The sequence below is a fragment of the Ailuropoda melanoleuca genome, chromosome 14 (genome assembly GCF_002007445.2).
Source record: "Ailuropoda melanoleuca isolate Jingjing chromosome 14, ASM200744v2, whole genome shotgun sequence".
In the NCBI taxonomy this organism is placed as follows: Eukaryota; Metazoa; Chordata; class Mammalia; order Carnivora; family Ursidae; genus Ailuropoda; species Ailuropoda melanoleuca.
Window position 1 is genome coordinate 79320379 of NC_048231.1, and position 18466 is coordinate 79338844.

The 18466-nt window shown below is 44.1% G+C and overlaps 1 protein-coding gene across 2 annotated transcripts in view; it reads right to left on the reverse strand.

The window, feature by feature from the left end:
* Window positions 1-7194: 7194 nt before the first annotated feature.
* The window catches only part of PSTPIP2 (proline-serine-threonine phosphatase interacting protein 2), a 65328-nt gene continuing 54056 nt past the window's right edge, over window positions 7195-18466 (reverse strand). For both annotated transcript variants that reach the window (XM_034643360.1, XM_019798451.2), the window contains exons 10-15: window positions 16252-16350; window positions 14686-14782; window positions 14489-14570; window positions 13346-13380; window positions 12017-12074; window positions 7195-8821 (exon numbers count right to left, since the gene is read on the reverse strand). In XM_034643360.1, coding sequence (XP_034499251.1) covers window positions 12025-12074; window positions 13346-13380; window positions 14489-14570; window positions 14686-14782; window positions 16252-16350 — 363 coding nt within the window. In that variant the 3' untranslated portion in view covers window positions 7195-8821; window positions 12017-12024. The remainder of the gene's footprint in view (window positions 8822-12016; window positions 12075-13345; window positions 13381-14488; window positions 14571-14685; window positions 14783-16251; window positions 16351-18466) is intronic.

The window sequence follows — 18466 nt, forward strand, 5'->3', positions numbered from 1 at the left end:
AGAAAGTTAACCCTCCTTTCCCTGGAGTTACCATTATTAACAGTTCAGTATGCACCCTTTCAGACTTTCTACCCATGCACAAATATCACATTCTTAAATACTCAGTGTCTATGTATATATTGTCTGTGACCTTTTAATCCATAAATTCTGAAGATATTTCCTTGTAAGGAAAATGGCTCTATTTCATTTTTCCCTTAATTAATTAAATATTCCCTAAGTTTATTTAAACAGACTTCTGATGGCCATTAAATTGTTTCTGATTTTTCACTATTGAAAGCAATGCTTAGGGGTGCCTGGGTGGCTCAGTTGTTAAGCCTCTGCCTTCGGCTCAGGTCATGATCCCGGGGTCCTGGGATGGAGCCCCGCTTCTGGCTCCCTGCTCAGCGGGAAGCCTGCTTCTTCCTCTCCCACTCCCCCTGCTGGTGTTCCCTCTCTCACTGTGTCTCTCTCAGTCCAATAAATAAATAAAATCTTAGAAAGAAAGAGAAAGAAAGAAAGAAAGAAAGAAAGAAAGAAAGAAAGAAAGAAAGAAAGAAAAAGAAATGCTTAGGGGTGCCTGGCTGGTTCAGTCAGTAGAGGAAGCAACTCTTGATCTTGGGGTTGCAAGTTTGAGCCCCACGTTGGGTATAGAGATTACTTTAAAAAAATAATAAAATCTCTTTAAAAAAAAAAAAACAACAATGCTTTACAAATGACCATACTTGTATATGTTTTGTGCATGTGTACTTCTGTAAGATAGATGCCTAGCTGCAAAACTGCTGATCAAAGAGACTTTCTCATTTTTAATTTTAATAAGTATTTACCAAATTTCCTTCCAATTGGTTATACTTATTTTCATTGCAGCTTTCAGAATTTAAAATAATTTTGGGGGCACCTGGGTGGCTCAGTCGGTTAAGCATCTGCCTGCAGCTCAGGTCATGATCCCAGGGTCCACATTGGGCTCTCTGCTCAGCAGGGAGCCTGCTTCTCCCTTTCCCTCTGCCTGCCACTCCCCCTGCTCGTTCTCACTCCCTCTCTCCCTCTCTCCCTCTCTCTCTCCCAAATAAATAAAATCTTTTTTAAAAATTGTTTTAAATAAAATAAAATAATTTTCATTCTCATGAGAAAAATCCCAATTTAAAACAATTACTAGGCATTCATAAAAGGAGTATAATTCACATACTATATTACAGTATTCCAAAATTTTAATATGAGCCTGATTCCTGAGGCAGCCAGGATCTGGAACGGTATTTGCCATAACAGGAGTTCAGTGAAAGCTGCCGAACTCAGGAACAAGCCCTGGGTGAACCTTTCTTAAACTCTCCTACAAAATTCGATTGCAGGTGCTCTGTTGCTGTCTAGTGGCAATTCCTCCCTGATGACACCTCCTCTGACCCGATTTCCGAGAAGCCTTCATTCTACAGTTAATTACTTCCTCAATCTGTACGAGGCATTAATTATTTCATCATTCATGATTACTAAACATATTTTTTAAAAATTATGAGGAAATCACATTACTTCTAAATTTTTTTCAGTTTCTTGAGACAATTAGCTGGAAGTGCAAGTACCAAAAATATCCTGCCTACACTTTTTTTGAAGACTCTTCTGTAGACGGGGTCTCTTCTATTAACAGACTCTTGCTTTCACAGGAAGCAAAACATCTAAAACTTATCTTTTTTCTATTATTTCCCCTCTCTTAATCTTCCCCGCTTAAAAAAGAAGTTAAATGAGTCCTAGAAATGGTAAGTTATTTGCACCCCAAAAGCATCGGATACATGCTGGTGTCCGACTCATATCTCCTTGGCATTTATGATTTCTGAGTATGCAGATCCAAACTCTAATTGTCACATCTTTGCCTCAGAACTCCCTTTGCTCATATGTATGCCCGGCTGAAGGTGCCAGGGAAATACTGCCTCCCCCTAAACTAAAAGCAGCCCTCAACCAGCGACAGACGGGGGTTGACATATAAATACCATTACGGTTGAATTGTATTCTTCAAAATTCGTACATGGAAGTCCTAACTCCCAGTACTTGAGAATGTGACGTTACTTGGAGATAGGGTCTTTAGGGAGATAATCAAGTTAAAATGAGGTCATAAGGGTGGGCCCTAATCCAGTATGACCTGTGTCCTTGTACAAAGGTGGAAATTGGACACAGAAACATGCGGAGAGGTAAGACAACCATCTACTAGACCAGGGGAGAGGCCTAGAACAGCTCCTTCCGACACAGCCCTTAGAAGAAACCAACTCTGCTGACACCATGACTTTGGGCTTCTAAACTCCACAACTGTGAGACAACACATTTCTGTCGTTTAAACCCGTCAGTGTGTGGCACCTTATTATTTAGCAAACTAATACACACAGCCCGCTCCCTCACACCTGGTGTGGACTAACACTGTGATCTGTGTTCTGTGCTGTTTCCCAGAGTCCCCTGTGGGATTCGGCTCCAATTGCTCACAGTGGCAACTTCCTTGATAACACAGTCTTTATTCACTTCCTTCTCTTCCCTTTTTCAGTTCCCATTTCACTAGAGTGTTCTCTGGGTTCACCTCTGAAATGAACTAGTTGATCTCGAACTCTCAGCCTCTTGAACGCCTGGTCTCCAGGCCTCCTTGAGGAACCCAGACTAAGACAGTTAGTATCAGAAATGGTACTCAGATGTCAGGATGGTATTCTGGAATCAGACCCCTTCCCGGCCAGACGGTCACAAGGATCTCAGTGCTTGTGGAAGTGGAGCAGTGATAACCGCCAAGCTGAAGCCTCCCAATTATCGGAGGTCTCATCTGTGGGGACTCAGGGCAGGATTCAGGGAGACAGTCTTATACAACATTCCTGACATTTGAGAGATATGGGGTGAAATGTAGTTATAAGGACCACAGAGTGGGTTGGTCGTCAACTGCTGTCGGTGTACCAAAGAAAATTACCAGCTCAGGTCACTAGCACTAACAAGAAAGCCAGAAAGCCTCTCTGGTAACATGGACAGAGATGCATTTTATAAAAGTTACGAAGGAAACAGGAACATGAAGTAACGTTACTCTAAACTAGCTGATCCTCATTTAGAACCCCCTGAGTCAGGTCCAGGGGGTTATTCTGGAACACGTGGTACATTCAGGAACATGCCGGGGCAAATCCAGAAGGCCAGGACATCGCACAAACCAGCAATCCAGACACCTCCACCAACTTCCTCTGTCGCATCCATGCTTCTCCTTCCAGCTCATACCCGTGACCTCAGAGGAGGCTCACTCATACCTGGGTCAAGAATAAATCACCTCTGTGTGTTAATTGTTGTCCATGTCCGTGTAGACTGTTGCTACACGGCACCCCCCACCCAGGATGAAGAGCAGTGTGCCCGGTGGGCCGCGCATGAAGTAACACAGCGGCTCATCAGCCTCTTGTGAAGGGAGAAGGAGCCCCAGGCAAGCGCGGACACAGACTGCTGGGCACGACTTGACTCATGGATCAGGGAATGGGATTAGAAGACTGAAAACAAAAGAATGGGCAACGAAATGTGAAATCCGTGTGTCCTACACCAGCGCCCACAAGCAACTACTCATCAAAGGAGGTGCAGAGCAACAGGTGGGTAGGAGGACTCATCCGTGATGTCCAGCCAGCCTCTGGCCCTGGCCATGCCAGTGCTCCCTCAGCGGACTCGTGAACAGAGTAGCTGTGGTTGCAGGGATGCAGACCCCTGCAGGGGCCCCCGCTCCCCACGCCCGCCTTCGTGACTGCTGCTCAATGTCTGACCAATTAGCCCCCGAAGCTGGAGGTGAGCCCTCAATATGTTATCATCCCCCCAAGGAGCCCGACCAACTGCTTGGTGGAAACCTGATTCCATTGAACTCCTTCCACTCTAGAAGGTGCAGCAATTCACCTCTTCTGGAATTGATTCCAAGAATAGATTCTCCTTTTCTGCTGCCAGTGTCTTGGCCAGCAATGTTATCCAAAGGCTCCAAGAGTGTCTCATGTATCCTTATGAAATTCCACAGAACATCACCTTAGACCCATGTTTGCCAAATTGCTTTTCATTACCCCGTGGAGCCTTTGTAGACATTTTTTTCCTAATTGCCACTCCCATGAAATTTTAATACCATAAATACACCGTACCTCTGTATATGGACCATATGCGTATCTGTGCTTTAAACATAAGAGTAAGATTTGTTTTGTCCATCAAGAACCAATTTTCACCCCCTTATGAGCAGTACTGCCCCCACTGAGAATGCCCATCTTACACCAAGAGCTTCACTGTACAGGGAAGTTGGTGCAACAATGGGGACATGTCCGTGGGCTCCACGTCGTCTACCACATGCCACATCACCTAGAAGCTGCTGTCCTGACAGAATGTTGGAATGGCCTTATAAAGGTGGAACCTTGAGAATACATTGCAGGACTGGGGTGCTGGTCCTAAAGATGAGGTCTTATATGGTCGTAATATGGTACTGTATGTTGACTCCAATAGATAGGAAACACAGGTCTGGGAGCAAAGGGATAAGAATGGCTTCTGCCACCAGAGATCACACTGACCCACTTGCAAAACTGGTGCTTCCCATCTCCTCAACTTGAGGCTCTGCTGGACTAGAGCACCTCGCTCTATGTAGTTGCCAGGAGATGCATCAACCAGGGGCATAAAAAGGGTTCCACTGGGACGCCTAGGTGGCTCAGTCGGTTAAGTGTCTGCCTTCAGCTCAGGTCATGATCCTGGGGTCCTGGGATCGAGCCCTGTGTCAGGCTCCATGCTCCGTGGGGAGTCTGCTTTTCCCTCTCCCTCTGACCCTCCCCCCTCCTGTGCTCTCTCTCAATTAAATAAATAAAAAATCTTTAAAAAAGAAAGAAAGAGTTCCACTAAAACTGTGGTTGATGTCTAGTCGTGCCAATAGACCGGCAAGAAAAGAGAGGAGTAACTGTCCCAGCAGGAGTCGTGATTATTGTGAGGAATGTGGGACAGGGAAGAACATATCTGGAACTCAGGAGTTTCACCGGGGTGCCCCTCGGTGTTCCCATGCCCAGCAATAAATATCAGTTGCAATTTCAGAAAACAGGGTCTGACAAGAGCCTGATAACCAGGGGCTGAGATCCCTTAGGGATGAGGGTTTGGGTCACCGCACCAGTCAGGCAACCCTAGACAAGCTGTAGACTTGCCAAGTGGGAAGGGAATCTAGAAAGTGTGATGTTAATTTGCCAGGGCTGCCATATCAAAATACCACAAACTGGATGGCTTAAACAATAGCATTTCATTTTCCTGCAGTTCTGGAAGCTGGCAGTACAGGATTAACGTGCTGGTTTGTTTCCTCTGAGGCCTCTCTCCTTGGCTTGCAGATGGCTATCTTCTGGGTGTTTTTCACAAGGTCGTCCCTTTGTGCACACTAACCCCGTGTCTTTCTCTTCTTCGAAGGACACCAATCAGACTGGATTGGTGCCCCAGCCCAGGGATCTCATTTCAACTTCATCACCGCTTTCAAGGCCCTATCTCCAAACACAGTCATGTTCTGAGGTACCAAGGATTGGGACTTCAACCTATAAATGTGGAAGGTTCTGCGGGCAGGGTACAATTCACTCCATAACAGGCTGGTAGAGGAAGGAGACGATGAATGCCGGTTACAGACTCGGGACCATCTATAGCAAGGGACTATTGCTTGTCCTACTAAGACTGCTGGGGTGTGTGTGTTGGAACCTGGAACTTGAAGAGGCCACGGCAGGGTGGAGTAAAATTCATGCCCACAGGGCTGGATCTGAGCCATGCTGGGGTCAGCCACTGTCAGGTACCATCCACAGTCCTTCAGCACTTACCGTTTCCTTACACATCAGCCCAAATTCCGACCGCCAGGAACTGCCCCTCCCAAGGACTCTCTCTCTGACAACCTGGATCCCACTCTGCTGGCATTTCTGCATTTTAGGCCAGTCAGAAATGCCAAGGAATTCATGCCCCCCCGGGGGGGGGCCCTCACCCAGTGAGTGAAGGGAGCTGGGGAATGACTATCACCACTCCCCTCTGACCCGTGAGCTGTCTGTGAGGTGTGCGTCCCATATTGTTCGCCAGGAGTCCCCAGACGAAAGCGCCAGGGCCTGCAGTGCCCACTGGCTTGATACCGCAGGCCTGTCTGCTTTCCTTCCCTTCCCTCCTTCTTTCCATCTCCTTTACCTCCCCTCTCCCATACTAGTGCTTTCTGGGATCACCCCCTCCCCAGAAAAAAGGACTGTGGAGTTATTCTTAGAAAATATACTGTAAGCCCTAAGGGGGGACTGTTGAACGCAATGGCCGGGTGGCAGCAGGATCCCACATTCCCCAGGAGCAGGGCATAAGTTAGGAGCTAGGAAAAAATGTCACCCTCAGTCCCCCCCTTTCTGCACCTGGCGATTGCCAGCCCAAACATCCCGCTCCTCCCTTATCCCCGAGACTGACTCCCTGCCTGCCTACATGGAGGGGAGAATGCAAGCCTGCTTCAAGATATTTGCTGTCCCTTTGTACTCCTTTCCCACGCTACCAGGCATCTGTCCTTGCTTTTCTGATAAAAAAAAACAAAATAAAAGCTATGCATCGGATTCAGCTGCTGCTGCTCTCCCTTGCAGAGGCAGCCCTGCATGGCAGCTCAGAGTGGTGTCTGAGAACTTTATTTCCCTGTGCGGACGACAAAGGACCTGCACTCACATTCTTATCTCGGAGTCTGCTTCCAGCGGAATTTAAATGAAGATACCTACGCTCTTCAGGGGAGCTCATATTTACTAAATTTAATGTGTATGCTTATTTGACTGGTGTTGCTCCCCTTACACTCCTGTTTTCTCTCTCAACTAGTCGTTTCTCCAGGTACACTCTCTTCTAGCCACTCATTCTTTCATACTCATTACGATGTGTCAGGTGCTGGGGACACAACAGGAAAAACTGATGGAGAGGGATGTGCTGTCATTAAGGTTACTGTCCAGGAGGGAAGCCAGACTTTGAACAATTAATTTCAAGACAGAATCATGTCATATCAAGGAAAATATGGGAGGGGGAAAGGACACAGCAGTTTGATCCAACCTAGTCTGGAGGCAGGGACGGTGCCTCCCCAAGGAAGGAACTTTGCCGGAAGGATCAGGATCGAAGGATCAAGGATCCGGAGGAAGTGGTGTGGCACCTCCCCTACCAACAGTCTGCCCTTCTGCAGTCTGACCAGAGCATACATGATGAGAGTCCCACAGCCTTGAAAGAGAGGATGCGGTTAACACAGAAATGCAAAATACATCCCAAATCACTAAGAACCTTTATTTTACTTCATAGCAAACTGAAAAAGCCACAAAATAAAAATATTTTCAATTCATAAAACTTTTACATCAATGACACTGACCAATAGAGAGAAAAGCGAAATCCCTGAGGAATTGCCAACAATAAATAAAATATTTAAAAACAGAATGTTCTGAGTTCGAAGGAAAATTTCCTGAGCCTGCTCTATTTGGGGAAGTCAACGGCCCTTTGCAAACTTCAATTTCTCAAAAGGATATCCAACTGATGCAAGTTTCCTGTCATGAGAAGCAGCTGCCACTTTCAGTAACACCTTACATTAAATGGGGGGAAATAATCAATCTTGTTTTAATCAACTGATGCATAGTTCTGAGAAATCTATTGCACGGGCAGGAGAAGAAAGTACGTGCTCTTTGTGCCAGGAGAATTTTACAACACACCAAATAAGTACCAGTGCTAGTTTAATTTGTTATTAACTACAATGTACTGTTTTCTCATGGTGTGTGGGTATTATACAAAAGGGATATAGTCTCCCTACTGTTTGTGAGTAATAAAAGAAAGACCCAAATACCTGTGGAAGGGTAAGATCAACACCTTTAAAAAATGCCAGAATCTAGCAAGGGAAAGATTCTCTGTGAAGAAGACCCAGGATGAAGGACTGGCTTTGGAGCTCTAGAATTCCCTTTAGGAATGGAGTCAAAATTTCTTGATGCGCTCATTGTAGGATGTACTTTTTTCTCCCCACACTTTAGCAAATCAAATTCAAATGGGCTTGGCCATTAACTGTCACAAGTTAGTGGTCAATTCCCCCACCTAACTTCCTCAGTGGTATATAAAATAATGGCATGCTTTACAATCAACGGCTTCTTAGATTAAACTAAATATGGCTCTCTGTACGTCAGCACACACATTGAGTCATATAAAAATAAAGCTGACATTTAAACCCTGGTAATTTTCCCAATTGAAAAGACACTGGCAAACACATTTGGCGTCTGAAATTTCAACATGAGCACCACAGCCTCAGGAAGGATTAGTACGAATGGCGATGTGGGATGAGCTTACGCTCCGGTTTTGGTTCTGTCCCTAATCGGTAAGGAAATGATTTCACGCTTCTGGGCCTCATTTCTTCATCTGTGAAATGAGAAAGTATAGTCAGATGGCCTCTCCATCCTCCAGCCAGAAAGGAAGGGGATTTAAAATTCCACACCACTGAGGGCGTGGGCTGCTGTGAACATTCCACAGCCACGTTGCCCCCAAAGGCAAAGACGCGCCTACAGGCTGATGCCTCGGACCCCTCTGTGGCCACCTCTCTCCCACACGAAGAGTCAAGGCTCCAAATCCAGACACTTTCCTGGATCAAGGAGATAACACAAATCATTCTCAACATTGGGAACTGACAGGAAAAGGATAATTCTTCGGTCTGGGACAATCTGTAAACTTCTTTTAAAAATTTCAGAACTTTCCTAACCTCAGTTGATCTAAATGTCTACCATCAATATAAAATACCAAAACATGACAGCAAGGTCTCCCTTCAAAGTTTCATGAGCGGCATCGCTTGGCTACAGATAGCTACAGCTCTAAGTGCTTCCTTCCATGCCGTAGAAGCGCCAGCTGGAAAAGGAGTTGTTTTCTGAAAGAAAATAACAAAGAAATTTCATTTGAATGAACCATTCACATCAGCTCCTCACTCCTACCTTGATACATTATCTACCCAGAATAAGTATGCTTGGCCAAAGAAAGCAAATGGTGAGGAATAAATATTAAAAGTGATGAAAAATGGGGGTGCCTGGGTGGCTCAGTTGGTTAAGCATCCGACTCTTGATTTTAGCTCAGGTCATAATCTCAGGGTCCTGGGATCCAGCCTGGTGTTCAGCTCCCCATTCAGCAGGGAGTCTGCTTGAGATTCTCTTCCTCTCCCACTGCTCCCCGCACCCCCCGCCCGAGCTCATGCACACTCTCTTTCTCTCTCTCTCAGATAAATAAAAATTTTATTTATCTGACAGAGAGAGAGAGCACAAGCAGGGGGAGAAGCAGCTAGAGGGAGAAGCAGACTCCCTGCTGAGCAAGGAGCCCCATGCAGGGCTCAATCCCAGGACCCCGGGATCATGACCTGAGCCGAAGGCAGACACTTAGCCCACTAAGCCACCCAGGCACCCCTCAAAGAAATAAATTTTTTAAAAAGTGATGGAAAATGGATTGTGAAGACAACAGCATTGCTTTCTGGTAAACAATACATGTATTTATATTTTTAAAACAGGCACAGCAGCTAACATCAACGACACCACACAAACCACAAATTCCTATACCTTCCTATCTCATTTCCAAAGGCTCAAACTCTTTGAAGTGTTATGATAAGTTGCTTAGCTAAGTTATTAACTAAGACAGACTTCCTTCTGTAAAATTCTCTTCAGCTCTGTAAATAACACACGTATATGCCGAGCCCCGTCCGTGGAGCTGGCTCACACTGATGGGCCCGAGGAAGTGACAGAGCTCATGTGAGCTGCTGTTAGCATCGTGCATCTGAACAGTGGGTCCTTCGCTCTGAGGAACTAGAGTTGCCCAAAGGATACTATTAAACAACTAGAATACAGGCTTTATGCAAATAGGGGAGGGGAGGGAAGGAAGAGGTTAAGAAAAACAAACCAAACTCTTGGAGCTGCCAGTGACTGCCTGTAGCCATCATCTACACGTTGTTCCAGAGGGCAGGAGTCCCCAGTCACTGATTCCCCATGGGAACCTAATATGGGCCGTGCCTCTTTCCATGAGAAAAAGGGAACCTTACGAAATGAAGAAATGATGACCAGTTGTAAAGACTCCAATTTGTTTCTCAGTCAGAAAGTTATGTATAGTCAGAGGCTGGGGTATTTTAGATCTTCACTTTCCATCATCTTTCACAGCAAAGTTGCTTAGATATTAAAGACATTTATTAAGCAATTTAAAGACTTATGTTTAAATATAAATACATAGTAGCTGATTATTTCTGTGTAATTAGAACAACATGGCTTCTGTCCCATCTAGCTAATGGGCTAAGTCACAAAGTAGGTGTTTTCAGAGGACTGGAGACAAGCAATGTTTGATGTGCTCACTTCAAGAATTTTTCAGCGTTATACTGTGGTGGGAACGCAAGCTGGTGCAGCCACTCGGGAAAACAGTATGGAGGTTCCTCAAAAAGTTGAAAATAGAGCTACCCTACAACCCAGCAATTGCACTACTGATTATTTACCCCAAATATACAAATGTAGTGATCTGAACAGGCACCCACACCCCAATGTTTATAGCAGCAATGTCCACAATAGTCAAACTATGGAAAGAGCCCAGACGTCCATTGACAGATGAGTGGATAAAGAAGATGTGGTGTATATATACAATGGACTACTACTCAGCCATCAAAAAAATGAAATCTTGCCATTTGTAACGATGAGATTGGAACTAGAGGGTATTACGCTAAGCGAAATAAGTCAATCAGAGAAAGACAATTATCATATGATCTCACTCATATGTGGAATTTAAGAAACAAGGCAGAGGATCACAGAGGAAGGGAGGAAAAAAATAAAACAAGACAACATCAGGGAGGGAGACAAACCATAAGAAACTCTTAACCATAGGAAACAAACTGAGTGTTGCTGGAGGGGAGAGGGGGAGCGGGGTAACTGGGTGTTGGGCATTAAGGAGGTCATGTGATGTAATGAGCTCTGGGTATTATATAAGACTGATGAATCACTGACCTCTACCTCTCAAATTAATAACACATTATATGTTAATTAATTGAATTTAAATTAAAAAAAAATTTTTTTTAAGAACTTTTCAGTGCTATAAAACACTGAAGGAAAGCCACCATAGAGCACTATTAAAACCTGTTTTGTTTCCTAAGTGACAGTAGCACCAAACCAGGGAGGGTGGGAGAGAGGCTGTTCCAGTTTCTGCATTCCACCCCCCCCTCCCCGGCAGTCCCTGGAACTCAGTAAATCAGGAACGTGCAAGAGGATCAACTCTTCAGAAACAGTTTTTTATTAAGGAAGTAATAAATTTTCATCATAGACAAATTGGAAACCGTAAGTAAAGAAAAAGAAAAACTATTCCTTGTTTGGGAACATATCTTTTCAAGCCTTTTCTTTGCTCATACGTACATATGTTGTCATACTCCAAGATACACCCATTTGGGTTAAAACATTTATACTTTATAGAGTTGCATATAATACTATTTTTGCTTCAGAGGCATTCCTTCACATTTGTGAAGACTGAGATTGACTTGGGACATTTTACAAGTGTCTGAGAACCAAAGACAGAGCACCGTCTTTGCAGCGATGACTGGCTCCATAGTTCAGCTCTAGGAATCCTTGTGGTTTGCTAGTTTGGAGCAGTAATAGTCTGAGACAAGATGACCCCTATAATGCCCTTGTGTAATAGGTGAATGTCATAGTGTTTGCCTCGTTTTCACCAACCAATTTTACTTGGCTTTTCCCCTTTTGGGGAATGGGCGAGTACACTGTTACTTAAACAATGAGGATCACGTGTGTTTTGTTTGTGAGCTCTGCCTTGAGTGTAAGTGTGTTATAGTGACAAAGAACTTAACAGGAGCAGAAAACGAGGTACAGAATAATTAGTGAAGGGAGAATCTCTTCATTCAAATGCGTATGGCGTGGGCTCCAGTCCCCTTGCAGTATGGGATCCAGAAAGGCCATCCTGTAGGACCCCAAGCACCCATGGGCCAGCCTGAGGCAAAGCCTTGCTGCTTGAAGTGGTGTTATAAAGAAGCTTCAAAGACTCAAAAACACACTCACCAGTGTAAATGCTACTTGATTATGTGAACGTTCAAGGTTCTTACCATTGATGTTACTGGTATATCAGACTGTAGTCATCAACCGAAGAATAATCAGGGTCATCTGCAAAAGGCCGAACAGAGCAACATTAAGTTAACCTTGTTTCATGATAAGATCTTAGCCCTTCTGGAATCAAAACATTCCAGTTAAAGACTCTAGTGACTGTCCTTTTATAAAATGAAAACATCTGGCGACAACTCTTACAAACGGTAATCATGACTATAAACCAGAGGATTCATTCACACATTCTGGAAATCACTACTATGATTTCATTGCCCTTTTTCATCCATGCGCAGATAGCACCTAGAGTAAAGTCAACTTCAAACAGAGACATAAAATAAGTCCCACGTTATCGGGTGATAATTGTTTTACAAAATTAAAATAACTTAAATCCTTAAATTTTTCAAAGATATCATTTTAGCCCCTGAATTTCTTTCAGTTACTGAAGTTCTACTAAGCTCCCTTATGCAGCATGAGTTATTTCTTCCCTCAGTCCCTTGAACACAGGTAGGTACATCTTTCTTTTACTCGAATAATAGATATTTGTTGAGCACCTACTATGTGCCCAGTGCTGTGTTAGATGCTACGAGCGATACAGGAGAAAATCAAGTGCCCACCGTCAAGGATCTTACAATTATCCAAGGAATAAAACTAACAAAAAATGTTAAAATGTGTGGTTGTCCCAGAGGTATCATAGGAGTTCTCAATGAAAAAGAGACCGGGGGATTAATGAAAGACCCAATTACAGTCAGTGCACAAATATATAATATTAGATTACATTTTTCTAGACATCTATGCCTTCTATCAGTTACATTTCTGTGTAATCCAAAGGAAACTATATCTTACTTTGCTGTTTTTATGGTTCAAGTTGAAATAATCTCTTAGGTAAGACTGCCTTATTATAAGTTTCTTTCGGTACTCCAAGAGCGGAATTCTCTTTGATAAGCTATAGAGTGAACCACCTATTACCAAAGTCCACTCTGTGACAGACAGTATTATATTAGATCCTGATACAGCCTCATTCTCTTGAGAATTTGATTCTGTTTATTCCCTTCTTTCCCTTTATTTCAACATTCTAACTAATCGCCCTTAAAGAGAACATGGTGGGGCACCTGGGTGGCTCAGTTGGTTGGTTAAGCGACCGACTTCGGCTATTGTCATGATCCCAGGATCCTGGGATCCAGCCCTTCGTGGAACTCTGCACTCAGCGGGGAGTCTGCTTCTCCCTTTGCCCCTCCCCCTGCTCATGCATGCACTCTCTCTCCCTCAAATAAAAAAGAGAGAGAGAGAGAATATGACATAAGCATTTCAAAAGGTCTTTCTTGGTGTCATACCTGGTAAACTTTTAGGAACTGGGAGACGTCCTCTCCTGTGAGAAATGAAAACCAAAGTCTTTCAGATGAGTTCTTGTTATTTTTCTAATTTTTGACTTCTCACTACAAGCCTACTATACTCTAATCAAATCTGGTTTCTGTTCTGGAGAGTCAAGGAGAGTTCAGATGAAGCAAAAGGCCTGCACCACTGACCCACTGGAATCTAGGCTGCTGACCTCCTATTTTGCTGACGGGCAGGATGCCCAGCAGTCACGAAGGGCAGAGCCCTGCCCCCACACCCCAGACCCACACGAGGAAAGTCTCTGCCATGAGTGCGTGGTTTCCTGATCTCCTGGTACCTCAGTATGTCCACATGTGAGATGGAAAATACAAGCGGCTCCCGCCTCACCGTGAAGATGAAATGAGCTAATTCACAGGCACTGTTCTGAACAGAGCAGGGCATTCCTCAATATTGATGTGGGTCCTGCAGGGCCCCCTCAAATACTCCCTTCTCGTTTTAAAAACTGGAATAGAAATTTGCAGCTTAGACAAGAAGCTAACTGCCTGAAACAGAAGTTTCTCTTCCGTCGGGATCCTTTATGGCTGCGGCAGCAAACTCTGTAAAGGGCCACACGGTAAATGACTCAGGCTCTGCCAGCCACTAGGGCAACTCTGTCACAGCCTAGCCACAGACAAAATGTAAATGAAAGAGCACGGTCGGGTCCAGTAAAACTTTATATGAATGCTGTCATCTGAATTTCATGTAATTTTCATGTGTCACAAAATAGTATCCTTTTCTCTTTTTTCAGCCATTTAAAAATTAAAAACCATTCCTTACTCTTGGGCCCCACCAAAAGAGGTTGGTCAGAGTTGACTCACAGGCGGCCAGCGTCTGCTGACTCCTGCTCTCTACAAGCTGTAACCGAGGTATAGGATTCATACGGGAGTAACAATAATCACACTCAAGCATGATGTAGTCCTCCTTAAACTATGTCTGATAAAACCCACTGAACATTTGTCCTAAAAATCCTACTTCCCCAAATCTAGCAACCTCACTAAGGAAATGCAGTGGTAGATGTGTTCCAATTCTAATACCTCTTAGAACACTAATGATAACATTTATTAAAAGTATTTTTCTTCATGTGAAAGGTAGCTGGTTATTACCTTGCTAAGTTAGGCCCCGGGGCCTTTCCCTGTGAGGCTGTACTCTTCTGAGGGTTGTAGAAATTCTCATACATGATGGGTGCTAGGGGAATCAAGAAACAAAATATTAAGATGCTGGTGTCTTCCATTCTCAACATGTGATGCAAAAGACTAGTAGAAAAACTTAAATAAACCCCCAGCCCGGCCACTCCAGTCACCTGGTGGGGTCTGTCCAGTTTTTTGGTGGTTCACAAAAAACGCAATGTCCTTCTCAATGCTGCACGCTTCCAAGCTCTTACGGACTTCTTCGTACATCTAACAAAAAGAAGAGAAATCAGGACACCTGGGTGGCTCAGTCTGCCTTTGGCTCACGTCATGATCCCAGGGTCCCGGGGGTCCTTGCTTAGTGGGGAGCCTGCTTCTCCCTCTGCCTGCCACTCCCCCACTGCTTCTTCTCTCTCTCTTTGACAAATAAGTAAATAAAATCTTTTTTTTAAAAAATGACAAATCAAGCTAGAGGTATGTTGGTGATAACTGACACAGCTTATTAAAACAGGTTTGATGAATGGCTGAATCTCCCAAATTTTGTTTTAAAAAAGAGACGTTCCCAAGTCTCTTTTTATGACTCATATAAAGGGATTTCTCTGATGCATATCTGCTATTGAAACTGTTTTAAGGGCGCCTGGGTGGCTCAGTCATTAAGCATCTGCCTTCGGCTCAGGTCACGATCCCAGAGTTCTGGGATAGAGCCCGGCATCAGGATCCCTGCTCAGCGGGAAGCCTGTTTCTCCCTCTCCCACTCTCCCTCCTTGTGTTCCCTCTCTCGCTGCCTCTCTGTCAAATAAATAAAATCTTTTAAAAAAAAACCTGTTTTAAAGATGACAAGAAAAGTATCTCTGTGGCCGCATAAATAACTTGCCAGAAAGGGCTTTTTTTTAAATACTGATGGCCAAAGGAAATAGATACCAAGACTAATGCCACACACAAATGCAAAGATAATGAATTAACTTGGGAAAAGTTCTAGTCAATACTATAGGTTTTTTAGGTATTTAATTGTTCTTCTAAAGTGACTGTCCCATCTAAGTGAGGGTGGCTATTTCTTTGCAAAGAAAGTTGTGATCATTTGAACTCTAATCCCTCTGAGGTCTGAGAATCCCATGAGGATTGCTGCGCACAAGTTAAACCTGGATATTGACCCTGGGAATACTGTTGAAGTAAATCTTGACCCCTGGTGTGATCATTAGCCTGGGCAAGGATCAGTCTGCTAGTACTTGGCCCTGTCCTGGAATGACACTTTGGGGCTCACGGTCATGCTGTGACATCTCTGTCGCCCATAAATTAAGCTGCATTTCGGGGAGTGCTTGGGTGGCTAGGTTGGTTAAGTGTCTGCCTTTGGCTCAGGTCATGATCTCAGGGTCCTGGGCAGGGAGCCCGCTTCTCTCCCGGCCCTCTGCCCCTCCCCCTGCTTGTGCATACACACTCTCTTTCTCTCTCAAATAAATAAATAAAAATCTTTAAAAAAACATAACAACAACAAAAAAACCTGCATGTGGGTCTCCCTTCTCTGCCTTCCTGCCCTAACTCTGAATTCCTTAAAGAGAAAGTCACAGTAGCAAAGCAGAGCAGGAGTCAGGCAGTTAGGTGTTTATTTGGGTCTATTAACTCATTGTGTGGCCTTGGGCAAGTCACGGTGCCTCTCTGGGCCTCCAATGAGGAGGGTGCACTAGTAAATGTCTATGGTTCCTTCTGCTCTAATGACTCCTCCGTGGACGCCTTTGACTTACGTCATCGCTTGTGACACATTGTTGTGACAGCTGATTCATGTGTAACCACAGTGCATTCCGAAAGAAGTTTATTCGTTCACATTCTTGAGCTTCAAACACCTACAGAAACAGAGCTACATGTCCATATACAGGCAGAGAACGAGAACATTTGCCTAGTCTGGCGGTGACTTAAGAAACAGTATGAACCCTCATTATCCGTAAGCTTATTACCCCATTTAGGATACTGCCCTCACCCCCCACGAAACTCATCCACTCTGACCACAGGCAAAGAATGCACATGGTATTCTCATACGGTATTAACACCAATGGGATTGGATACAGTTCTGAAGGTAAGAGTAGTGGTGAACCCAGACAGCAAGGTTCTAATCTAAATTCCAGCTCACAGTTCCAATCGCCTCATGGGTTTCTCCACCTGGCAGCTTGCCAGAGCCTCCAATTCAAAACTGTGCCCTGCCCCTATGACTGAATTCAATTGGCAAGGCGGTCACAATCACTGAAACCAGTTTATGAGGACATGGGGGAACCTGCACCTGCCTTCCATCTCTGTGTATTTTTGAAATTTTAATAAAGTTTTTTTTTTAAAAGTCACTCCCTGCACAATAGGTTTCTGGATATAAACAAATACCAACTTTTGGGAAACCAAGCTATTATTCTATAAAGTGGCTGCTATTCTATTCAGCGTGTATGTTCTGCATTAATGTATTTTTTAATGTTGAATATAACGCTATTACATTTTGAAAGTTTTTATAATGTGAAGCTTCACACATACACAAGAGAATAGTTTAATGAATGCCCGTGTACCCATCACCAGCTTAAACATTTATCAACTCACAACCAATTCTGTTTTATTATATGCCTACCAACACAACTACTCCTCAGAACATTTTGAAGCAAATACATTTGTTACCTGCAAACCTTTCAGTATTTATATGTAGCACGTATTCTAGAATTTATTTAGTATTTAGTGTTTATTTAGTATACTTGGTATATTAGTCTACTTAGTATTTATGTAGTATAAATACTAAAATTTCACATTACTTCTATCATAGAAGATTGCACATAGAAAGAATCGTAGAGAGCAATGTAATGAATACCCACATATCAACCACCTAGCTTGGTCAACAATTTGGGCCATATTTGCCTCCAATTCTGCTTAAGCCCCTTGTGTGCTTTCCCCAATCTCGATCACCTTTCTCCTCCCCCACAGGTAATCATTCTCCTAAACTTTATCATTTCCATGCAGGCTTTTTTGATATGATTTTATGTGTCCCTAAAATGTATATGATATTGCTTTGCATTTTATTTAAACCTTGAAAAGGGAACCCTATTCTAGGCTTTTCCATGAGAGTGTGGAGTCAAGGAAGTAAAGCAGAAAAGAGTGTTTTGGGAGAGGGATAGTGACCCACAGTACTAGAGAGTAGATACAGGTCTACTGTTCTACTGCAGATCGGGAACTGCAAAGGCCTGCCATGGAGATCTCCAGTTCCTCAAGGGAGCAGCAGTGAGTGGGCGGGGGAGGGCAGGAGGGAATCCCCAGACGCAGCAGGCTGGGATAGGCAAGGGAAATGAGGATGTGAAGACAACTCCTTCGAGAAGCCTGGCTGTGAAGAGAGGAGAGGGTAGCAGACAGGAAGCAACAGCCAGTAGGTTCTAAAACCAAGAATGAGCGGAGTTGAGCAAATGACAATAGCAGAAATTCACATTAAAGGCTGTGCACAGGCATGAGGGAAAGACAGCTGGATGATGGCACCTTGAGCTCAGGTGGCAGGACAGGCTCTTGATAGGGCAGGAACAGCCCCTTTCCCACTAACCGGAGAAAAGGAGGGGAGGGGGTGGAGATCAGCGGTTCTCATGCTTGAATTTGCCTAAGAATCACATGAGGACTTATTAACGCAGAGCTGAACCCACTCCAACAGTTTCTGTTCAGGTCTAGAGTTGGTCTGAGAATCTGCATCTTTAACAAATTCCCAGGTGATGCTGATGCTACAGGTCCTAGGACCTCACTGATAAGAAAAAGATTACGTCTTTATTTTCTCCAGGAACTTGTGAGGTCACGTGCTAAAAATGAAGCGGGTTGGGGGGGGTAATGGTGAAATCAAAGGCGTAAGGAGAGTAAACACTTTAAAGCCTGCTCACCTCCTACCTGCGTTCTTCTTATGGGATAGCAGGTTCAGCTGAGGCTCTGGAAAGGTAATTACTTAATCACCCATTACCT